The following is a 23,829-nucleotide window of genomic DNA, read 5'->3' as shown; positions in this document are numbered from 1 at the left end:
TGTTTTGCCCCACAAACTAAATAACTGACTGTTGGCCATTTAGTAGCTGTTTTTGATCATATTACATGGTTTTCATGAGCAGATTAAATGTGTCCAGTCCCGTTGATTAAGATATTTTCGTTTTAACCGGAAGCTTCAGAAAAGACAATATTTTGTATCAACTTTTGTTTCAAAGGATAGAGCTTTTTGTATTAAGCCTAACGGCCGAGGGACACTTCCACCATAGTGCCACAGGTGGCGCTGTGCGCAGATTTAAAGGTGGTTGTGACCGTCACACCACAGAAGAAGAGCGCTTTGTTGGAGAAAGGCTAGTTCCCGGCTCGCAAGTTTTAGCTCGTGTTAATTTGATTATTGCGGCATCCACCCCGAAGGATTGCATCTGCACCGTTAGCTGCATAGTTATCAATTAATTTCGCCGACTACATATTATATCCAGTGATCCATCTAGGCGCCATCTTAACGTCTGCTCGACCGGAGAAGATCCGCTCAGCCAGCCTGCTAACTTCCTTAGCTAGCTGTTATTGTTAGCTAGTTTTGTGCTAATATGTCTGGCGGAGGTGTAGTCCGAGGACCGGCGGGCAGTAACGACTGTCGTATATACGTGGGGAATCTTCCCCCCGACATCCGCTCAAAGGACGTCGAAGATTTGTTCTACAAATATGGAGCCATTCGCGATATTGATCTGAAAAAACCGAAGAGGAGGACCACCGTTCGCCTTCGTGCAGTTCGAGGACCCGAGGTGAGCCGCATTCTCCCGCCACGTCGCGACGGCGGTGCAGCTAGGCTGCTAGGCTGCACGTGTTTCAAAGGATGTCTCGAGGAAACACTTGCCGATAGGCCCGTAGTCCCAGTTGCCGGTTTATTAGGTTTACCCTGCAAACAATCACACCTTCACAAATGTTACATTTGTTAAAATCGTTGCCAAGTGGTAACGTTATTGAATAATTTGCGTGGTCATTTTGGAGGGAGTATTATGTGGCGTTATTGACTCATTATACAGAAAGCTTTTTTGATATTTAGTCAAATCTAATTTACTGCATTTGTTGTAGCTAACGCGTGGCGTTTAACATAAAAATTGTATTTGCATACAAGTGCACGATGGATTGGTTGCACCAAAACTCTTACCAGACGCTTTTTCTAAATTATCTCCAACCTGCCCCACCAAGTTTGTTCGTAAAACCGAAGGTGTAATTTTGGCATTTAAATCTGCAACCAGTGGTGTAGTGGAGCTATACCCACTTTTTCTGGCTGTTTTTAGAGTATACCCAGTTCCTTCTCGATAACTTGCACATCGAGTAGGATAGCCGCCGCATCAACGACCACTGGCTGCAATGGCTAATTGTTTAGTTCATCGACAGAAACATTATTTATTATTCAATTCATTATTTCAACATTCTCCCTCCAGCTTTTCAAACGTGAAAATGGCTGCCTTTCCTTGTTTGCCATTGTTGTAAATTGAATGCCTTTGTGGTCGGACAAAACGAGTCACATAATGATATTAAAATACCAGGAGCTCTAGGGAACTCTGAGGGGCTTTTCACTATTATCTGATGTTTTTTAGACTAAATGACTATCATTTGTAATTCAATCAATTGATTGAGACAATAATTGACTGTTTATTTGATATTAATTACAATTTATCTCTAACATTAATGCTGTACATTTCTTGATCCTGAACCAAAGACTAAATGATGGATGACTAAAAGATCTTTCCTCACACAAAAACTATTAAAGGAACTACAAAACTACAGAACTACAAAACAACATTTCTTAGTTCGACCAAGATCGGATTCGTTTTTCAAAGCACATGTCTTTAGATTAAGAAGGCCAGTAATGGATTTGCGTTGATGCAAAGAAAAGGAAGGAGGTAATCCACTGCAGGACTGTGAACAAATTTTAAAAGGCTCAACATTTGCACAAATGAAACACCTTTCAATAAAGAGTATTTGCCTTTGGACATACTGAGCATATCAAATTCTCTTCTGCATTAAATGGCTCCCGTTTTTATGTACAGATAGACCTAGATAAGGAAGACTACAATGATTCTAGTTAAATAGTCAAGTTTCATGTTTTTCTTATTTTAAAAGCTCAACAACCTTGTTTCACCACCCCATATTTCCTTTGTCAGGGAATACTCACTAGTCCTTAACTAGTAATACTCTGTGTTAATTTAGCTGATTTGAAGTTTGGTGAGTTTTAACTGTCTGCTTTCATAGGGATTCTGAGGATGCCGTCTACGGGCGTGATGGTTATGACTACGATGGCTACCGCTTGCGTGTCGAGTTTCCTAGAAGTGGACGGGGAGGAGGAGGAGGCGGTGGCGGCGGCGGGGGAGGAGGTGGCGGCGGCGGCGGCGGCGGCGGTGGTGGTGGACCGATGGGACCACAGAGGGGAAGGCATGGCCCTCCCTCTCGACGCTCAGAGTACAGGGTTCTTGTGTCAGGTAGGCAATGTGTTGTCCCTCATGCCGGTTGTACCTTTCTCTTTAAGTGTATAGATGAATGTATGAGTCTCACACCACCTTTTCCTGTCAGGTCTTCCATCCAGTGGAAGCTGGCAGGACCTGAAGGATCACATGCGCGAGGCAGGTGATGTATGTTATGCTGATGTGTACCGTGATGGCACCGGGGTAGTTGAGTTTGTACGCAAAGAAGACATGTCCTACGCTGTCCGTCAATTGGATAACACCAAGTTTCGGTCTCATGAGGTACGTATGGGGTTGCAGCCGCAAGCTAACTTAATAAGGAATGGCTGTTGGACTACGTTTTGGAATTCAAAAGTGTTCTCAAATGAAGAAAGCAGGAGGAAATGACTGGGCAGTAAGTAAATGCCAGTGTTATGTTTAAATGGTTATTCAATGTTGCTTTGTATCAAAAAAAGGGGGCACGTGTTTTTTTGAATTACTGTTTTGTTATTTATGTGGATTCTTGAGCATTAAGGGCTCTGTAAATTTCCCCCAATGTTCTTAAATATTTCATCCATTTGGAAGTACCCCACTGGTGGGCCACAGAGGTCCAATTTGGGTATAGAAACGTACACATGATAATTGATGCTTAGGTGTGTGTGTGTGTGTGTGTGTGTGTTTAGGGAGAGACTGCCTACATTCATGTGAAGGTGGACGGTCCTCGCAGCCCGAGCTATGGTCGCTCTCGCTCTCGTAGCAGGAGCCGTAGCAGGAGCAGGAGCCGTAGTCGTAGCCGAAGCCCAAGTCCGAGCCAAAGCCAAAGCCAAATCAAGTGTGGGTCACGTCGCAGCAGAGGGTCTCCACGTTACTCTCCCCGTCGCTCCCGCTCCCGCACCTAGAGCCACCATAGCTAAAGCAATGGTGTGACTCAGAGCCAGAGGAAATCTTCACATCACTCAACAAATCCTGTATAGTCATCACGGATCATCTCATGATACCTGTTTACACTGTCTTCTTGTGTATCCCTGTTTCCCCCACTTTTTGTTGCAGTTTTCTTATTTAGATATTTTTTGTCCACGGACTCATTCTTCCTTTCCCTTTCTCACCATCAGTTTTCTGATCTGTCACCCTACCTATACTTTTCTTCTGCTTGTCTTTGTACGCTTTGTTTTGAAGATTTAACTTCTTTAAAGCATATACTACTGTCCTTTTGACCCTCTTGTGTGTCTCTCTGTAGAGTTCAGAGGAACAGGATAGGATTGGAACAGAGGAAACAGTTCATATTAAGATAAACAGGAGGAGGAGTCAAATATGGCACCAATGGTATGATGGCTGTGCCTTGTCAACTGTGAAATCTGCATTATACGGCTGTTTGGTTTTTTTAACATGCACTTGACAATAGAGTGCTGCTGTTTAATGTTTTCAGTTGTAACAAGTTCTGTATACCACTTTGTATTTGGAGACTCAAAACTTGTGTTTTTTTTGCTCTTCTTCGTCTTTTAGTCTCCAAAGTAAATATTAGTTGTTTTGGGAATGATTATATAGGGTGTTCCCTGTTTTTCATGAAGTAAACTCCCTCGTAGATGCATTTATTGACATTTTATTTTGGTATTTTCTGAAGGTGTGATTCTAACTTGCCTCCTTCTCTTTGGTTCTGCTGGTATTCTGAAGGTTTGGACTGGGCTCATTGTCCCCCCATTCCGGAGCCGGATCAGGATCAGAGCAGGATTAGGATTAGGCATCAGGATGGATACATGGATCAGGAGCATGGGAGCATTTTACCGGGAGATGATCCTGACCCCTGGCCCTGTCCACATAACCCCATCAAACCGGAAATAGGGAAATATTCAAACTGAATTGGCTTTCAAATAATCCAAATTACTTCTCTTTTTTTTCTCCATTTTGTGTGGGACCTCAAAGACACAATTACTGATGGCACTGTGACGAGCGGTTATTTTCGGATTTTTGTTTTTCAAAATTATAACAAAAGAAGAGCTCAGCTCAAACCCAAGAGGAGGGCTGGGAGGTGCAGGATGGATCCACACGCTTAAGGAGAGTGGTAAATAGTGAGTGACCATTAACAGCGGAGTAGGGAGGGAAGAGGGAGGACTAGGACGCGACAAGGGAATGTGACCTTAATGTGGTTTGTATCTTTTTCTTAGGTCAGTCTTTTGCTGCAAAGGATGATTTGATTGATTTTCTTAAGTATAATCTCCAGTATCCTAAAGCTTTATTCTCTTTTAATAAAAATTTCAATAACATAGGTTAAGTGTTTGTGTTTCCTTCCCACTTTGTCAAATACCACAACGGTAGGGCACTTAAATACTCATGCATTTGTATTTCAACACAGCCTGTGTGTGATGCCAATTATTTTTGGACGACTTGATTTCTAATTATGTTTTCAGTGTTATATAATATTTCTACCAGTGCTAGTTAATGTTTTTTTTTTTTTTTAAAGTACAATATTTGCCTCTGAAAAGTAGTATGCTGTGAGATCAAATTGAAGCATGGGAGCATTTTACCTGCAGAGGAAACCACAAATTGGCTATCGGACAAAAGAAAATGAATGTTTTTCTGTAAGACCTCACAGATGAGTGATTGATTTTTTTTTTTTAAGATTAAACTTTAAACAAATGGTATGCTCAAAACTAGGAGAGGGGCTGAGAGGTACATCCATGATCTAAGCACAATAAAAGATGAATATCATTAATAGTGATGGAAGGAGAGATAACTGACAATATTCAATAAAAGCTTAACTTAAACTTTCACATTGGGCCATTGTGTTTTTTTTCTGTTCTGTCCTTCTAATAGAATAGTTAAACAAAGTAAAGAACACAAAATGAAAGAAAGTGCTAACAGCTTCAGACTTATATGTGAAATTGTGTGGTTATATAGGTGACTACATATCCCCTTTTTAAATAGTTGTGTGCATTTGTATATGAATGGACACTAACACAAAAGATAAATCCACTTTTGCAGTGGCATGGTTTCTATTTGTCACCAAAAATTATTGAAAAATACTCACAGGACAGCTAAGTCTGTTTGGTGAGCATGTAGGCATTACAGCAGAGGGAAATCCCAAATATAAAATATTGTTAATATTAAGGTGGAAACTGCTAATTCTCTTTACTTTCATTCTAATTGTAAACTTAAAGCCTTGATGCCTAAAGATCCCCTCCAGATATTTTAAAGAACAAACTATTTTTAATTATGGGGCGGGGGGACTGTTTATAAATCAAATGTATTGTTAATACATGAGAGGCACCATCCCAGTGTGATATATATATATATATATATATATATATATATATATATATATATATATATATATATATATATATATTGTAATGTGTTTTCAGTGTATTTACAACTATATGGGATCTAAAGGACGCACATTCATCTGAACTAAAGCTCTCCAAGTTTACCAGATACCTTCGTTCAACCTAATCACCTGGATCAACCACTTACTCTGAAGGAAGCATTGCTGCGGTCGAAAAGCACGTTTCGTCTTTCTTAGGAAGGTTCCTAGCTGAGCGAAATTACCCTGAAGTATCTAAGCCCGGTTCGTATTCTCTAAATGCTAAGGAGAGGTGCTTCCAAGCTTTCTTTATTATCTCCCTTAGCATAGGACACACTAGGCCTTCCTTTGCAGAAAAGAAGATAATCCCGCCCCACAATCCTTGCTGCGGCCATATTTAACGTGACGCACCATTTGGCCGTTCACGAGAACAAACGATAAGCCTATTTTGCACAGGTTCAACCATTATTGTCATACAGTCATAAACTAATAGGATTCATGTTAATGATGTTAAATAGACAGCGATAACCCTTTCGTTTAATTTGATATACATTTATTTACAAACATGTAACAAATAAAAAATAAGATACATTATTATTGCACAAAGGAAATATTGACATTGAACAGTGTCATTGCTATTGCACGAGTGAATTGTTTAATTTCCACTGAAGCAGTGTTGATTGTTAAGTGTGACAGCAGCAGGAAGGAAGGACCTCCGGTGTATATCCTTCACACACCACGAGTGAACCAGTTTATTTATTCTGCATGCATCGGAACTATAGATCTATGGGGTCATGTTTATTTTTGTAGTCCTTCGTTGTAGTTTAGCCATTACAGACCTACGTCAGTGACGTCCACCGTCGCATCGTATTTACGTAGGTTAGTTAAAGCGTAGTCGATTCTCTAGGCACCACAGTTGTCTTTTCCTAACTCCTCGCGAATTCTCCTTCACATCTTTCCTTGACCCCGTGACGTTTTACATCGAGGTCAAGGAAAAATCCTTAGGATTAGTCGTTAGGAGGTAATTTGTTTGGACTTTTCGTCCGCAGCCATCGACTGTAAGGAGGGAGGGAGTGGATGAGGTTGAAAGCAGTGCATTCTGGGTGGAAATAAGATGCCGGCAGTGTCCGCAAGTAAAAAACGCTGTCATCAGGGTGGAGGCCTCCCTCCAGCCAATCAGAGATCGGATGTGATGTGGAGGGCGGAGTAAAAGACGCACGCTTTCTTTGGATAAATGAACGGAAAACTGTGCAGCTGCCCGTAACGTACAACTCTTGACAATTTAACTTCGCTGAGAGACGGTAAGTGTTAAATGCGACTGTGAAAGCGAGCATCACCTCGCTTGTTTATAATACAACCTGTGTATTGTTGGCAGGGGAAAGTGAAGACTGATGCTTCCTTGGCTGGCATGCTAATCTTGCCTGAGCCTCTTGTGTTTTTCCTGAAAAGCTGTATGAATGCGCCCTCCACTTTTTTTATATGGATGTTTGTCAACCTTACAAATTGAGTTCAAGTAAATTGTGGCTGAATATGTGCATGAATAGTTATGTTACTTTACAAGCAGCAGTAAATCAAAGTTGTACTGCTGTACAGTGCAGTTGTAGATATGTAGGCTATATATTGTCAGCAACCTTTTATTGCTTACTCTAATAAGTGCAAAATGGACCCATTGTGTGTTTCTCAAACTCAGTATATCTATCTATCTAGAACAATGCCATTGTAGTGTACAAGTGATGGATCAAGGTTTGTACCTCAGTTATCCAGATGACTTGATGATCCTGCTTTACAAGGCCTCATATCCAATTAATTGGATTGGCAAGATGGGTTCTCATCTAAGTCTGAATTATAAATCATGAAATCCTAATATGTAGATGCCTAAATACAGCTATAGTGACTGGAATTGCAATGACAAGAAACACTGTATGCACTGGAACTAGTAAGAACTATGTGGAAAATGTCACTTGATTGTTTTTTTCCTTGCAGTCAAACCGCCAAAATGACTGAGAAGAAGGCAGTGATAAAGAATGCAGACATGTCTGATGAAATGCAGCAGGATGCCGTGGACTGTGCCATGCAGGCTATGGAAAAGTACAACATTGAAAAGGATATCGCTGCCTATGTCAAAAAGGTACATTAGATTAATATTAAATGAGTAGTTCAAAGATGTAACGTGTGAAGCCTGTTGTAAGTGGCCTTTTACCTAATGATATGATTATTATTATTATTATTATTATTATTGTCTCCCCCGAAGGAGTTTGACAAGAAGTACAACCCCACATGGCATTGCATTGTTGGGAGGAACTTTGGCAGCTACGTGACGCATGAGACGAAGCATTTCATCTACTTCTACCTGGGCCAAGTGGCCATTCTACTGTTCAAGTCGGGCTGAAATCCAAACATGCCCCCCGAAAACTACTTTTAATTCAGCCCTTAATACTACTTCTGTGCCACTCTGTTCATTTGCTACCACCTTTCTGCAGAAATGCCTACCTCATGGTTTCCTGTTTGCTTCAGTTTGTTATTGTGTGCCACCTTCAACACTAGCACCATCGGTGGATTGCGCTTTAGTCATGCCTGGACTGGTGATGTGCTGATCATAGAACATGTCAATTTATAACTACTCTCCATTCCAGCACTCAATCAGTGTTTTTGCATCTGCCAGACTTGTGACTAATGATTTCCGTATATTATTTTTGCTGTGCATTGATGCACGGACCTTGTACATTTTTTCATATGGATATGTTGTATAATAACTTATTTTTCATGGAATTAAAACAAGTAACAGAAAGTTTTTGTTGAAATGATTTTTAATTTTCAGTGTTGACTGAGATTGAATATAAATTTCAAGACTGTTGCTTACAATTAAAAGAGAACTACATGCCAAGAGAATTACGGTGTTCTACATGCTTTAACATTCCTGTTTCCACTTCAATTGTGAATCTTTACAATGTTAGTGCTGTATATCTCTGGAATGTAATTTAGTGTGCAGTTTGGTATTGTACAATTTTCAACATGTTGAGCACAAAACGACTGACGCAGTAAATTGGTTCAAAATGTGTACGTGTGCCTTGAATTTGCTTCACTTGCATGTACTATTATCTAAAGTTCTGATCACATTATCGTGACCCTTGATACACACTTAGTTCTTTGAGGCTACATTCTGATATACTCTACTTAATTTAGATTTAAGTATTGTACTCTCCACTACAGCATTTTGACATCCAAGTCACCTATCTGATTCCAAGAACCGATGTACTGTTGAAGGTTAAACTACCTAACTGAACACAAAGGAGTTACCTTGATCAGCTGCAACATTCAAATGCAACAAACACATTAAACTATAATTTTATTCTTTATAGATATAGAGCTATACAGCGTGGACCCATTCCCATGTGTTGTTAAACGGTACAAAAACACAACATATATATTAAGATTCTAATGTTACATAGGTAAATGAGGCTATTGTATTGATTCATTTAATTTAAGTATGTATTGACTGCGGGGCTTTTTCTTTGGTGTATTTTAAAATAGCGGTATGACTTTTATGTCATCGGTTTCTAAAGGAGACGATGTTCCTGTTTTACACTCTGGGGGCAGCACTGAGCCCGACATTTCGATGTCGGGCTTAAAACGAGAAGCAAGAACCACCAAACAAGTGAACCACTTCCGTGATCAAAAACGATGGCTGCACACACCGGCTCGTTTGCTCCGAGCTCCATGAGCCGGAGTGATGCTCCTGTTTTTCCCCCGGTGCCTCTGTCCGCGGAGGCCGCCCCGTTCACTCCGCTCGTGGCAGACAGTTGGCGGCTCGGCTCGTCGTCGGACGTCGACAAACAGTTTTCTCGCTGCGCCGCGAAGCTCCGAGCCCTGCGAGCAGACTCGAGCCAGCTGAGAGAGCAGCTCAACTTGTTGTTGGACCAGCTTCTGTCCGAAAACTACAGCAAAACCCTGGAACCCAATATCAGCATCCGACCAGAGGTAACTGGTTAAGCTAACTGTTAACTCACGCCCGTTTGTATTCAACATGACTTGTTTCACTGGAAACGCCAAATTAATGAAAGCTAATTAAACCAGGTTGATACAAATCCAGGTGGTCACCATTCCCACATCATAAGCAACGCATTCAGCACCCTAGCAGTCATTTCACAACACACTTTACAATTCCTAAATATTGTGTTATAATGTTTCTTCTCCTTAATCAAATAAAACGATGGGATGTCCAGGAGTCTTTGTTTGTGCTGAGCCTCTTTCCTCCCATTTCAGGACATGTGCAGTCTGCTGAAACATGTCAGCTGTCTTGTGCCACTGAGTCAAGAGCATTTAGTCATCAAACTGTGCCAGCTTGTACATCATCTACTCAATCAGCTAAAGGTAATAACTAACATTTAGTAATAGTAGTACTGTAACAGTACTGTGCACATACTGTATATTCATGTACTGACCAAGTATGTAATCGACATGAATGTGTTGTACTTTTTCCCTTGCTTTCTCTTCTTGCTGTTCCTAAAGGTAATAATGGACGAGCGGACACTGGATGTATTATTGACCTATACCACCAGTGCACTGAAAGTGTGCAGTACGTGGACACATTCAGATGTCCTCCTGGCACTTTCCACTATAGTGTACGGGAATGGACCTCAGTGCCACCAGGTAGGAAATTGTACGCATTTTGTGGATAGTGTATTGTAGTGTATGATAACTGCTGAATAGTTCCTTTAAAATTGTCCTCATTCATAGCACCTCCGTGAGCTGCTGGGTGAAGATGGAGTCCTCCTGCAGTATAGTTCTCCATCGCAGCCTAATGTGGAGTTACGCCGTGTTGCTCTCACCTGTATGGCCAACATCTGTCTCAGGTAGGCCTTTGCATGCTTATATGTTTAGCCAATGCGTTTTAGTCTGTGAGTACTTGCGCCCAGTTTGTAGAGACTATTTATTGTTTATTGTTTTTTTCTCGCTAAATGCTCACTCTTCTTGGGACTATAATCAATATTTTTGCTTTAACAATGTATCGAATGTAACTATGCTGTTTTGGTTCACTCTCTCATAATGTAGTTTGGATACAGCAGGCAGCTGTTTTCAGCACACACAAAAAACATTGTATGCGATCTGCTTAGCAACAAACCATTCACACACAGTTTAAAACTAATTGATGAACATAGCGGAGCGTTTGGCAGCTAAAGAGCCAGATATAGTTACTGTACGAGGAGTTGTTAAATATCAAAGACGGCGCTAAAAGAGAGTGTATATTGGACGGTAATGTAGGTAGAGCACAACTTGTTTCCGCTGCACCTAAGTTATTGCAGGTTTAAATTCGTGGCTGTACTTGTTTCTGTGGTGGGCTGGATTGTTTCTCTCCAGGATCCCTGGTCAGGCACCTTTGGATGATCAATACAGAAGTGTATCTTTTCGAGTCTTCCTGAAAACACTGCACTCACCCAAACCTCCCGACACTGATGAGCTCTTCTATTGTATGGTATGGATTATTTGTTAGTTATGAACATTTCAATGAACGGGGGGGGGGCACATTTATTCATAGTTGACCCATGCTTGTCCTTATGTCCTTGGTGCAGGTGATCCAGGCAGCACTGAAGGGACTTCAATGTTGTCTCTCAGGTGGAAAGTGGAAATTTGTTGGAGAGGAGCTTGGGTCTGCACTGGCCGCACTTAAGGTGAATATTGCAGGTTCTTCTATCGCCTTATCATTTCCTGTCCTTTTTTCCTGTTCAAACACTATATAAGAGTTTGTATTGAATAATTATTGGAGACTTGTACATGTTTTTGCAGAGGCTCATGTTCCAGGGAACTCCAGGTGTGAATGTCGAGTGGCCAACTGTTCTTTATCCAGCACCTCTTCCTCAGTATGAGGGTCTCCCTGCCGCAAAACCCGCCGAAACACCACAATCCTCAGAACCACCAAAAGATGCCGCTGTGTCAGGCAAAACCTCAGGGGTAAGGCAAGCCTTCATTTATTTAGGTATACATTCTAATAAGGGTCTCTTAAAAATTAGTGATTTTTGATAGAAATGTTTTAAATGTCTCTTCTCAGAATAAAAAGAGGAAATCCAGAGGGAAAGAGAAGAAGATGAGCTCTGAGGAAAGCAGAGCGGATGATGAAGAGGAAGTTAACTGTAAGACAGTGCCTTCACTTCAGAAAGGAGGGGGAAGAGAGGGAGGCAGAGGTGAGGGAGAGTCCTTGTCTAAACCATCTGGCCCGTCTCTCTACCCTTCCTGGAAAAGAGTCAGTTCTGACTCAGAGTTTTCCGACCCAGAAGGCAGTGCACAGAGCAAATTACGGTAAAGAAAAACGCTGCACATGTCCATCCATGTCACCCCTATCTCTTTTCTTAGCACGCATTGCTACACGCCTAAGATGTTTTGAAAAAGCACTCGCAAGTTATTCTTGAGAAACCAAATTAGTTGTATGCTTTTTAAAAGGGTTATAAATGGATTGATATGTAAACTTTTCTTTCCTCTCGATACTGCATAAAGAAAGTGAGAAATCATACTGCAGTTTTTCTCTCCTCAGGCTTTACAACGCTCGTATACGTCAGGGAGCTCTGCACTGTCTGCTAGCGGTGGTGAAAGGTTTAGAGAAGAGGACTCTGTATGGGTACTGGTCCTCCTTCATCCCTGACTCTCCTATTGGGGGGCCGCCGCCTCTCACACTCATCACAATTATACTAAAGGACCCCTCGCCAAAGGTATAACTCACCCTCATACAGGTTACAGTTCTCCTCGACATGTGTGACTGTAGCATCCGTCTTGGTCCTCTCCCACCAGGTGCGTGCGTGTGCACTTCAGGTGTTGTCGGCTATGCTGGATGGCTCCCGTCAGTTTCTGGCTGTGGCTGAAGATACGGCCTCCCCTCGTAAATCTTACACCCCTTTCTCCTTCTTGCTGGCTAATGCCATCAGAGAACTGCACCGCGCTCTCACTCTGGCTCTACTGGCCGAGACCTCCCATCAGACGCTCACACAGGTCATAAAGGTACGATAACATGCACAACTGTCCTCTTGTTATGTGAAGTGTAAAAGTTCAAGCTTTATTGTACAGTGTTGGCATCCAAACACGCCCTCAAGACCTGGGCATCGACAAGTTACTGCCGTTCTGACCTAGGTTAACATGTTGAGCATTAATGTACTGCTTGTGTCAAAGTCACATTAACCTGGGAACATATGTTGACAACCTGCACACATGTAGTTGAGATATCTGGAACCACTGGGATTGGACCAAAATATCTATCTCCCCCGTTCCTGTCTTTTAGTGTCTGGCCCACCTGGTGGCGAATGCTCCCTACCACCGTCTCAGACCTGGTCTGCTCAGCCCGCTCTGGAAGCAGATGCGTCCCTATGTGCGCCACAGAGGTCTGTATTTCATCAGTGCATTCAGATAACTGCACAAAGATTTAAAGGTCCCATATGGGGACATTTTGTATTTTCATGTCTTTGACATTTTTTTAATTTTAAAGCAGCTCAATGTGCAATATTAATACTGTGAAAGTATCAAAATGCTCAATCCACGGAAACTTATTCACAGTCCACATTCAGAAAAACTATGACTTTAAATGAGCCATTGGGATTTCCGTACGGCTGTGACGTCACAACTATACAATATATCAACCATTTCTCAGTTTCAGAGGTTTTTTTTCACATTAAAGCATATGAACATGCACCCAAAACACAAATCTGAACCTCAAGATGAGCATAACATGCCCGGTTTGTAACACAGGATTCTTTTAATATAACTTTCTGTCTTTAGATGTAAATGTTCGTGTGTCGGTCCTGACACTTTATGGGGCTCTGGTGACAACTCAGGCTCCTCTCCCTGAGATCCAGCTCCTTCTACGACAGCCAGAGGGCAACAACAGCAGCACTGGCTCATTCACGCCACAGGACTCTGTTCTCAGCTGGAGACAAAGAGACGGAGAGTCTACTCCCCCCACACCAGTCAAACCCTCCCAGCGTAGCTCACAGACGCACTCCCCTCACGTTCTTCGCACACCGGAGGAGGTGGACAGCGCCCCACCGTGGCTGCTGCAGCTGTGCGTGGCGCTGGTGACTCAGCCTAGAGAGGACCAATCAGACAGCGAGGGAGCGGGTACAGAGGGAGGTGCTGCTTTAGAGCCTTCCCCTGTGCGACTAGAAGCTCTACAGGTAAGAGACAATAGGAGACAGAGAGGGACAAAACACAGCCCCAAACACAGGGTGTTTTTTTAATGAGTGTGTCCTGTGTGTTTCAGGTCATGTCCTACCTGGTGCGTGGCTACTTCTCTCTAGCACAAGCATGCCTCTGTGAGATTGGGCAAGTAAGCGCTCGCTGCCTTGGGGAGACAGAACCCTCCATACAACTGCATGGAGCAAAGGTAACACACCCTAGTTTCTCTCACTCCATCTGTAAATGACTTCCACATTTGTATGTGTGTGTGTCTCTTTTTCTCTTATCTGCACCTCTCTTCAAGACTTAGCTATACAGATGTATACATGGCTTTTGACAATGTATATGAAATGACAAATTGTGACAGAGAGATCTGTAGACTGATATCTGTCTTTTATATAGTTGCTAGAGGAGTTGGGGACCGTAATAATCCATCAGTACAGAGCAGAGAACAACGTGCCTGAGAGCTTGAGGGTCCCCATGAGCCAAGTAAGTACAAACTGCCTAATACTTGTTTGAGGGTGCACCTGTGTGGAAAGATTGTTCCTCATTTCCTATTGCTGTTTGTTATCATTATTTGATTTCTGAAAAACATTAACTCCAAGAAGGAATGTATATTTGATGTCCTGTTTTACTAAATCCCCCAAATTGTTGGTTAATACGACTATTGCAACTCTGTGATTTAAAAAACGTTTAACGTCCAATAACTGTGCATGATATAGGTGGTGTTGTTTTGGTCGGACGTTTTGAGTGGTCCGTTGAACGCAGCGCTGCAGAGCGAACAACATCCCACGCTGCAGACGAGCGCCTGCGACACGCTCTCCTCCATTCTGCCGCAGGCCTTTGCACAGCTGCCAGTGAGTTCTTCTTTGATTGTTTCTATACAGCTAATACTGAGCTTCGTGGATCCGTAGGTGTGATGTTTGATGTTGTTTTTAAGGACAAGACCCAGATGATGTGCATCACTGTGCTACTGGGGCTGACCTACAGTGAGAACTATCTGGTGAAGACCGCAGCCGTCAGGGCTTTGGGAGTCTACATACTGTTCCCCTGTCTGAGAGAGGTACGGACATTGACCAGCAACGATGGCCACACTGAGCACCATGAAACATGTTTCTGACCCTCAAGGATCTGTTAAACCGGTTGGGATTTCTCTTTTCAGGATGTGATGTTTGTGGCGGATACAGCAAACACTATCCTTGCTGCCCTTGATGATCGATCTCCAAACGTCCGTGCCAAGGCTGCCTGGTCCCTAGGCAACCTCACAGACGCACTTATTGTTAATATGTAAGAAAACATGCACACAAATGCTTTGGAAAACCCTGATTCCTACTTTCTGACATAAGAAATTTAAAGAAAAGTATGGATTGTGTATTTCGCAATCCATACTTGTTATTAACAAAGAGGTTTTGAGAATAAGAAAAAACATTGTTGCGAACTGATTTGGATAAAACCAATAAAATACATTATAGTATTCAATGTATATATGTTGTATTATTTGTGATCTGTTTATCTCCTATCTGCTTATTAGGGAGAGTGTAGGTGTGGATTTCCAAGAAGAGTTATCAGACATGCTGCTTCTCAAGATGTTGCAGGCAGCTACCCGAGCATCAGCCGACAAAGACCGGGTGAGCGCTCTCTCTCTTTAACACAAAGGAGAAAGGCACAGACGCTCTAATTTGTTATGTCTTGCCACATTTTGTTCTGCTATGAAAATAGTTTTAATTAAAAAATGTGTTTGGAACACAAAGAATGCTGTTCAGTCAAAATAGGAAACAACTGAATGTCTGATAATGTGCAGTTAACATAATCATGTAAATGAATGCCAACTTTATTATTATGACTATTTTTATATATATGAAGACATAATTTTCTAGGTTTTAAAAAAAAAAAATGTTATTGGCTTTCTCCCATAATCGCCCCAGGTAAAGTCAAACGCAGTACGAGCACTTGGAAATCTGCTTCATTTCCTGCGTCAGAGTCAACTGACCCGGTCTGCGTTCCAACGCCCGCTGGAGGATGCAGTCCTTGCTCTGGTTAAAACTGTCCAATCAGAGGCCACCATGAAGGTCAGATGGAATGCCTGCTACGCTTTGGGAAATGCCTTCAGAAACCCAGCCCTGCCGCTCGGTAAGTGCTTCTTCATTTGATTGTTCCCAGGGCCTTCACCACCTCTGTGACCATGCTTCCAACCAGGATTTAAAGGACTAGTGAACCATCTTATAGGTTTGCTTGCCAAAAGCTGGACAAGAAGATAAATATATTGCTTGTGTCTTTTTGTTGAATATGAAGCTACAGCAAGAAGTTGGATAGCTTAGCTTAGCATAACGACTGGAAACGGGGGTGGGGGACGACGACAAGTGTTTAAAATTAAAAACACAAACAAAGATCTGATTCAGATTCAACTTTATTGTCATTGCACAGAGTTGGTTAGCATCTGACCAGAGCAGTGCAAAGAAAGCAGTACATATACAAAAAAAGTGCAATGCAGATAAACGGCTGCAGTGTCCTGACACACCTTGAATCTCCACTAGTTGCTTAGCAAGAGCGCGTGATGATTTTGTAAAGGTAAAAAAAGTACCCAAAGATTTTGTTTAAATGATACTCGCATGTCATGGATACAAAATAATTTCTGATTCTTTCTTCCTCATAGACTCCGCCCCGTGGTCTGGTGACGCGTTCTCCTCCCTCTGCCATGTTGTTAGTTCCTGTAAGAACTTCAAAGTGCGGATCAAGTCTGCTGCTGCCCTGGCAATTCCTGCCAACCGCGGCTGCTACGGGGACTCGAAGCGGTTCAGCTGTGTGTGGCGTTCCCTTGCGAAAGCGCTTGAGAACAGTGAAGACACCAACGACTTCTTTGAGTACCGCTACAGTGACAGTCTGCGGCACACGCTCTCACACGCTCTCCTACACCTGCTCAGTGTCAGCCAGTCACAGGACATGCCCTCCCTCGAGGCGTCGCTGGCCGGGGAGGAGGGGAGGAACATCAAAGAGCATTTGATCAAATATCTCAGAGCGGAGGAGAGAGGAGGAGAGGGGGCAGAGGAAGAGAAGGAGGCAGGGGGGGACAGTGTTACCCCTCAACAGAGAATAAGAGGTCTGCAGCAGACCCTGATTAAACTGAAGGAGTTAGAGGCTGAAGAGGAGGGACGGGAAGAGGAGGAGAGAAGTAAAGAGATGGTGGTTAATTTCCTGGAGGATTTGCTACAGACCTGCAAAGAGCCGTAAAAAGTCTCATTTCCAGCTACAGCGCCGGGTTTCAGAAACCACAAAGACTGATCTCTGGTTGGACAATCAGAGGAGAAACATCAATTGCACACTAACTGGTGACTGAAGGCAAAGATTATTTACAGCTTTGGCATAATGAGATTTTCAAGATATTTTTAAGTTTGCTGTTCCTTTTTTAGATATTCTTTTATTTTTCGTATTGCACTCAATTATGGATTACCATCTAATATACAAAGATATGTAGTTAAAATGATATGAGAATATATTAATAGAGAAATATACATCTTGGTATTAATGCTTACTGACTGTTTATTGAATTTCAGTGGAATCACATTCTGATGAACATATGTAATTGTATAACAGAGGTTTGTTGTCCAAGTAAATTTAAGAATATTCATTGTTTTCATGGGAGTAGAGTTTTGTCTGATTTGAATGCACAACATTGCATCAATTTGATTGTTTTGTCACTTTCATACACCTGCCATATTGAAGTATATTTTTATATGAAAGATCCTCAATACCGTGATATTGATTCTAATAACATTGGGCAAAAAAATCCTGATTTAATGAGTAGTCATACAAATGTACACTACATTATCTATGTGAACACAGCAATGGTGACAGACCGGACTTCAGTGCAGTGAAAGTAAGAACTTGTACCAATACAGATGACTATCCAACCTGAAAAGCTTCCAATTTCTCTCACTAGAACAAAATTCACAATGAAAGATACAATTATCTTATCTGAGGTCTCCTATGAATGAGTCATGGTTACTTTGCTGGAAATATACGACAGCGAAATGGCTACTTTCAGAAGGTTAAATTGTTGATAGTTTAGGTGAAGCCACACAGCTAGGTTATATACACAATATAATTATATTTAAACTCGTACCATGGTTTGTGAGCATTATTTTATTTCTGATTTTGATGCAAACTTTTGTTGTGTTAGTAACAAGATAAAAACACTACAGCCACCAGCGAGTAAAAATATGTGCAAATCTCATAAAGGTGACGGGTGATATTCACACAAATGTTAAGATGTCATCTATAATAATATATTACAATAATTCATATTTTCAGTTGCATTTACACAACTCATTTGGCTGGTGGTCTGGATCTGTGTGATGTATAATGACTGAAACAGTGTTTTATTAGGCATGGGTCACATCTATGGAAAACCTGCATTTTATGTGAAACAAATATTACAAACCCACTTTCTTTTTGCTGTAAGGCAATAAATCTATACTGGTCCTTCGTGGCATGCTACTCTAGTAACTGATAGCTGAAAAAGGAGCCAAATCTAAGATAAAAAATACAGATCCTTACGCTTTTCTAAACCAATATCCGGTTGCTCAGTTGATCAGTTATATATATATATTTAGATACCAATTTTATGTGCAGCTAAATAGACTGAATTCAATGCAATTATATATTTTTTAATGCAAATTAGAAACCTCCAGGGCGGCCAGATTACTTTGAGGCCAGATTTAGAGTCTACGCAGTTTTTTGTTTATTCCATCTTCTAGTTATGGAAAACTGCATGTCATACCGGTAATGTAGACTACATTACCGGTATGACATGTTTCACGGGTGTTAAACGCAGCCAGCAGGGGGCGCTCGTGTTCAGAGCGGAGGGGGAGAGGTGCTGGTGGATGATCCGGATGTTGACTAGTGATGCCTGGACGCGGACAGAACACGCTGCTGCAGTAATGGACGCCTTCGAGTTGTTTCGGAAACTCGGAGCTGGAGCTAAATTTGACCTGAAGAGGTTTGGTCAAGACGCGGCTCGGTTTAAGGTAAACTGAGCACGTGTAGCTAATGATATGCCGGATAAAAAATAGCGACCGATAATGACACGTGCCACGGTTTTAATGCATTTTCGCTGGCCCCGATAGCGATCAAGGGTGCTACACCGCTCGTTTTTCGGATGTTCTTTTTATATTTTTCAGAAGATGTCTGTTTACATACGACATTTAATTAGATGATTAGTGTGACAATATCTCACACAAGTGTATTATACATTGATAGTGATTATACTTGTTTTATTTTACAGGTCGCCAGATCTCACGTCGGGGAAGCGTCCTCAAATGCTTTTTCTGCGATCGATTACTTTGGCACGGGAGTAACCAGTAGATCCCAGAGCAGTCCTGTAGAACTCGATGATGGTGGTGGTGATGATAATGAGGAGGAAAATGAAGTTTCTGGTGCAGAAGGCAAAAGGAAGCAAAGGGATGAAGAGAAAGACTGGAGCACAGAAAAGAAAAGGATGAAAAGTGACCAGGTGGAAGGTAAAGGATGTGGCCTTTTCATGACATTCCTGTTATTTTTTAAAATAAATTTTGACTTTTGTGTCGCATGACAATTTAGTTATTGGCAACTCGCTGTAACATCTCTGTTGTATTAATCCATTGTGGGCAGTGGTATGTGTATTAAAACAAACTTGATGTAGCTGTCCAAGTCAGAGACTCACTGCTGTTTGCTGTCTTCTGCCTGACTGAAGCTGCTGGCGGACCACTAAAAGACATGGAGGGAAGCGGCATCACCTGGACCTCCTCATTAGATAGAAAGATCCAAAACCTGCCGAGCGATGGGAAGGAGAAATCCTCGCTGAAAAGGATGAAGCATCTTCATCAGGAAAAGGTACTCAAAGCACGAGAAAAGAATAAAGAGATTTTATGTGATTCTGACGAATGTAGAATCATATTTACATCCTTCTATCCTGTGTCTTGTCCTTTTTTATATATTGTGATTTTAGGTCAATCGCATTCGCTCTCAACACCGTATAAACGTGCACGGCTGCGACGTACCTGATCCTGTGAGCACGTTTGAGGACCTCCAGTCCGAGTATCGACTCAGCCCACGTGTCCTCCAAAATCTCAAAGACGCAGGGCTGACCTCCCCCACGCCAGTACAGATGCAGGCGATACCGCTCATGATGCATGTGAGTACAGACACGCACACATTCAGTGGTTGCTAAGTAACATACAAGTGGTTGTTATGTGAGGATTTGCGTGTGTGCCTGGTTTCTCGGTCAGGGTCGGGAGCTCCTGGCTTGCGCTCCCACAGGATCTGGAAAGACTTTGGCTTTCTGTCTCCCGCTGCTCGCCCAACTGCAGCAGCCGGCCAACCTTGGCTTCAGAGCGGTGGTCATCTCCCCGACCAGAGAGCTGGCCAACCAGGTACAGCAACTCTTTATTTTAATTTCCATTATCAAGCTGTCCTGTCCAGTTTTTAAATTCATGATAAACAGCATGTTTTTCAATATCAAGGACGGAGATGTGAAGAAACTAGCTACCAGGTTTTAATTTTGATTGAATACACTGGGAGTTCACCTAATTTTTTTTGTTCAATGATCACAAACATTTGCATGCATTTTCAGTCTGCTTTGTTGTATTGTGTTTAGACCTACAGAGAGCTGCTGCGCCTGTCAGAAGGAGTAGGATTTAGAGTTCACATCATAGAAAAGGCCTCTCTGGCAGCCAAAAAGTATGGACCACAATCCAACAAGAAATACGGTAAGAAAGGGAAAATATTTTCACAGCAGAATTCAAATCTGAAAATGAAATTAATTTCCTTTTCCTTCACTATTTTACCCCTTACATTTTTGTGCAGATATACTCGTAAGTACTCCAAACAGACTGGTCTTCCTTCTCAAGCAGGATCCTCCAGCTCTCGACTTCAGCAGGTAACAGTGAATTGTCTGCTCTCTGCAATTGTTTTCTTTCTCTAAGGTGCCCGTGAATGTTTCTTGTAAACCATCAAAATGCATTAGCTTCCTATTAAAAACATTTATAAAGTGAACTCAATTATAAATTGTTTACATCCATGTTTACCAGCTTGCTGTCTTCTCACAGATATACAGCAATGCTGTCACCTGTCGATCAGTGGAATGTTTATAGTTTCCCACGTGCGCATGCCCAAGTTGAATAAAATGTCGCTTAAAAGACAAGAGTATATACCTTTTTATATATCCAATCATCCTCAGTGATGGAGAAGAGTGTAAAAACATCAACACTGTTGGCAATGAATGAATATCTGCAACTGAAATCCAGCTCTAATCTTCTGTATGTATACATTGTGGTTAACTATCCCTCATTTTGTTAAGGACCCATTCAAGCAGGGGACGTTTGTCTCTCTGTCATCTTGTCTCTGTCTCCACTATATACTGTCAAATAATGTCATTTAAACATGCCACACAAACAAATCTTGGGAGGGAGGAAATGGGAGATTGATTGTGTTCTTCTGTTGTTGATCAGTGTGGAGTGGCTTGTTGTCGATGAGTCCGATAAGCTGTTTGAGGGCGGTAAGACCGGCTTCAGGGAGCAGCTCGCCGCAGTTTTTCTGGCCTGTTCTGGATCAAAGGTGCGCAGGGCTTTCTTCAGCGCCACCTGCACGCCAGATGTGGAGCAGTGGTGCCGCCTAAACCTCGACAACCTGGTGTCTGTCAACATTGGACACAGGTGATGATCTACACATAGAACTCCTTTATTTGATGGATTTATACAATCTCTTTCTCACGTAATACAATTGACTTTATCTTCTCAGAAATACGGCAGTTGATTCGGTGGAACAGAAGCTGCTGTTTGTTGGGACGGAGAACGGCAAACTGGTGGCCATGAGGGACATCATCAAAACGGTAAGAACACTCCGGACGGTTACTTTTCAAGCTTATAAAAAATAAAAAAATAAAAATAAAGGTTGTTAAAGTAAGTTTAGCTTTTAAGCTCTATTTCTATACAAACTGAGACTGTCTTCTTTGCTATTTTCAGGGTTTCCTGCCTCCCATGCTGGTGTTTGTGCAGTCTATAGACCGCGCACGGGAGCTTTTCCATGAGTTGGTGTACGAAGGCATCAATGTAGAGGTGATCCACGCAGACCGAACACAGCAGCAGGTACGCACAGATGCTTACAATGCTGTATTATGGGTCCTCCCTGTGTCACTGAAATGCAACTGTATTTACCCTTCTCGGTTGCTTCTGTGTTTCAGAGAGACAACGTAGTGAACAGTTTCAGGGCTGGTAAAATCTGGGTGTTGATCTGCACGGCTCTGCTCGCCAGAGGAATGGACTTCAAAGGAGTCAATCTCGTGCTGAACTACGACTTCCCCACCAGCTCTGTGGAGTACATCCACCGAATTGGTTAGCGTTTATGTATAATCCATAATTGCACAATAAAATCAACCTATATTGGGCTGAACCTTTTAACTGATTAGTTAGTGGACAAATAAATAAATCGGTGATTACCTTGATAACGATAAGTAATTATTTGTGTAAAAAGAAGAAATGTTTGCTGATCACAGCTTTGCTTGTTTGGTTAATTTTATATAATTGTGAATTGAATACCTTTTTGACAGTTTGGCTCAGTCTGGCAACTTGTGTTATATATCATGTTTGACATTTTACAAGCTAAATGATCAAATAATAATATGCGTAAAACGTTAGTTGCAGCTCTAATCCTGTGTTGTCTCAATTTGCTGCTCCTCAGGTCGGACTGGTAGAGCTGGACATCAGGGGAAGGCCATCACCTTCTTCACAGAAAATGACAAGCCACTGCTGCGCAGGTACACACAAATATCAAACTTTAAACACATACAGCTTGTTTTTGTATGATTGATTATAAAATCAGTTCATATCAAAGTCAGAATATGGTCATAACACAAAATACTTCAGGTGAGGCAGACAGGTTATCGAGTTTGGTGGTAACTATTGGTTGGCGGTGCTAGCTTCCTCACAATGTTTGCCAAGTAGCTGAAGCAAGATGCAGAACAGTGTGCAAGTCCAACCCCAGTGGGGCACATGTGCAGAACATAAACAGCATGCAAAGAAATATATTAAATATTGCAAGCTCCCAACTGTAAAGTGTTTTGCAATTTACACATTTCTCAATATATTTCTCTTTGCATCTCTTTCTAACAGCATCGCGAATGTCATAAAACAAGCTGGCTGTCCTGTACCCGACTACATGATTGGCTTCAAGAAAATACACAGGTAATGAGATGGATGACGATACTGAAGTTCCACAATAACCTATACATTTAAAGACATTTTCATTTATTTCTTGGTAAATTGATTAGATTCGTTAATATGGTCTGTTCCCTCTGTATTTGTCTGTGTTTAGTAAAGTGAAGCGGCGGCTTGAGAATAAACCCCCCACAAGAAGCACCATTTGCACGACTCCTCGCATCTTAATGAAGAAAAAAGGCAAAGCACCAAATACAGGACCAAAGGGAGAGAAGCAGGCAGCGGGTGGAGAGCAGAAAGAGAAAAGGCAATCTCAAACAGCAGTGCTGCAGCAGAAAGGAGAAAAGAAGACAAAAGGACAGGAGCAGAAGAGAAGAAATAAAACACAGAAGGAAGGGGGAAGTGAAAAGCACAAGAAGACAACATCAAATTCCTCTGGAGCCAAGTTAAAAAGGTATTGTGTGTGTGTGCATGTTTTCATTGTCTAACTAGATCGGATTTATACCGCAACAGCTAACTTTTTATCTGACATTGTGCTTTACTGACATGACATGGTTTATTTTCAACTTTGTCTACCAGGAGAAAGGGGAAGAAAAATAAGCCATAAGAGGACCAGAGAAGAGTGGCACAAGACTGATACAAAGAAGGACGAGGATTTTTTGATTTACAGCTAATTTTCACATTTGTGCTTTGTTTTATCAGATTATAAAATAAACATTTTATATATGCTTTGTTTCATTACGTTTTATTGGCTCACCTGCAACGTGTGACAGACTACAGATTGT

At 41.8% G+C, this 23,829-nt stretch overlaps 4 protein-coding genes across 5 annotated transcripts; all 4 read left to right on the top strand.

The window, feature by feature from the left end:
• The first annotated feature begins 265 nt into the window (after positions 1 to 265).
• Positions 266 to 4,668, top strand: LOC117742867 (serine/arginine-rich splicing factor 1B-like). Its single transcript, XM_034550517.1, is given in 5 exon segments — positions 266 to 685; positions 687 to 739; positions 2,217 to 2,443; positions 2,535 to 2,707; positions 3,088 to 4,668. Coding segments are annotated over 5 exon segments (810 nt in total). The 5' UTR covers positions 266 to 544; the 3' UTR covers positions 3,304 to 4,668.
• Positions 4,669 to 6,801: 2,133 nt separating this feature from the next.
• On the top strand, positions 6,802 to 8,760 carry dynll2b (dynein, light chain, LC8-type 2b). Its single transcript, XM_034550065.1, has 3 exons — positions 6,802 to 7,003; positions 7,686 to 7,830; positions 7,954 to 8,760. The coding sequence occupies exons 2-3, from the start codon at positions 7,699 to 7,701 to the stop codon at positions 8,089 to 8,091; spliced, it is 270 nt and encodes an 89-aa protein (XP_034405956.1). The 5' UTR covers positions 6,802 to 7,003; positions 7,686 to 7,698; the 3' UTR covers positions 8,092 to 8,760.
• Positions 8,761 to 9,366: 606 nt separating this feature from the next.
• heatr6 (HEAT repeat containing 6) lies at positions 9,367 to 17,490 on the top strand. The gene is made up of 20 exons (XM_034550810.1): positions 9,367 to 9,680; positions 9,966 to 10,073; positions 10,212 to 10,352; positions 10,440 to 10,555; positions 11,061 to 11,175; positions 11,273 to 11,371; positions 11,487 to 11,651; positions 11,749 to 11,996; positions 12,229 to 12,403; positions 12,483 to 12,689; positions 12,967 to 13,066; positions 13,461 to 13,855; positions 13,942 to 14,064; positions 14,259 to 14,345; positions 14,579 to 14,713; positions 14,797 to 14,919; positions 15,019 to 15,143; positions 15,388 to 15,484; positions 15,782 to 15,986; positions 16,510 to 17,490. The coding sequence occupies exons 1-20, from the start codon at positions 9,384 to 9,386 to the stop codon at positions 17,082 to 17,084; spliced, it is 3,636 nt and encodes a 1,211-aa protein (XP_034406701.1). The 5' UTR covers positions 9,367 to 9,383; the 3' UTR covers positions 17,085 to 17,490.
• A 1,253-nt stretch (positions 17,491 to 18,743) lies between these two features.
• ddx52 (DEAD (Asp-Glu-Ala-Asp) box polypeptide 52) lies at positions 18,744 to 23,772 on the top strand. Of its 2 annotated transcripts, none has more exons than XM_034551034.1 (15): positions 18,744 to 18,880; positions 19,138 to 19,372; positions 19,585 to 19,724; positions 19,840 to 20,025; positions 20,120 to 20,263; positions 20,488 to 20,599; positions 20,697 to 20,769; positions 21,341 to 21,544; positions 21,630 to 21,720; positions 21,854 to 21,976; positions 22,072 to 22,222; positions 22,569 to 22,644; positions 23,000 to 23,071; positions 23,202 to 23,498; positions 23,624 to 23,772. In XM_034551034.1, exons 1-15 carry the CDS (start codon positions 18,746 to 18,748, stop codon positions 23,649 to 23,651), a joined length of 2,067 nt encoding a protein of 688 aa, XP_034406925.1. In that variant the 5' UTR covers positions 18,744 to 18,745; the 3' UTR covers positions 23,652 to 23,772. The 2 variants fall into 2 exon arrangements, with proteins under 2 accessions (XP_034406925.1, XP_034406924.1); XM_034551033.1 differs by having other exon boundaries at positions 19,534 to 19,724.
• Positions 23,773 to 23,829: the final 57 nt, after the last annotated feature.

The sequence above is a fragment of the Cyclopterus lumpus genome, chromosome 14 (assembly GCF_009769545.1).
Source record: "Cyclopterus lumpus isolate fCycLum1 chromosome 14, fCycLum1.pri, whole genome shotgun sequence".
Classification (NCBI taxonomy): Eukaryota; Metazoa; Chordata; class Actinopteri; order Perciformes; family Cyclopteridae; genus Cyclopterus; species Cyclopterus lumpus.
This window is presented reverse-complemented; position numbering and strand designations above follow the sequence as displayed.

Bases quoted from the DNA above. Each gene is read 5' to 3' on its own strand.
- heatr6 (XM_034550810.1), top strand. From the start codon at position 9,384: ATGGCTGCACACACCGGCTCGTTTGCTCCGAGCTCCATGAGCCGGAGT. The intron at 13,856-13,941 runs GTAAGAGACAAT...TGTGTGTTTCAG, and splicing joins TGCGACTAGAAGCTCTACAG to GTCATGTCCTACCTGGTGCG. The intron at 15,485-15,781 runs GTGAGCGCTCTC...TAATCGCCCCAG, and splicing joins CATCAGCCGACAAAGACCGG to GTAAAGTCAAACGCAGTACG.
- ddx52 (XM_034551033.1), top strand. From the start codon at position 18,746: ATGTTGACTAGTGATGCCTGGACGCGGACAGAACACGCTGCTGCAGTA. The intron at 21,545-21,629 runs GTGATGATCTAC...TTATCTTCTCAG, and splicing joins TCTGTCAACATTGGACACAG to AAATACGGCAGTTGATTCGG. The intron at 23,072-23,201 runs GTAATGAGATGG...GTCTGTGTTTAG, and splicing joins GGCTTCAAGAAAATACACAG to TAAAGTGAAGCGGCGGCTTG.
- dynll2b (XM_034550065.1), top strand. From the start codon at position 7,699: ATGACTGAGAAGAAGGCAGTGATAAAGAATGCAGACATGTCTGATGAA. The intron at 7,831-7,953 runs GTACATTAGATT...TCTCCCCCGAAG, and splicing joins TCGCTGCCTATGTCAAAAAG to GAGTTTGACAAGAAGTACAA.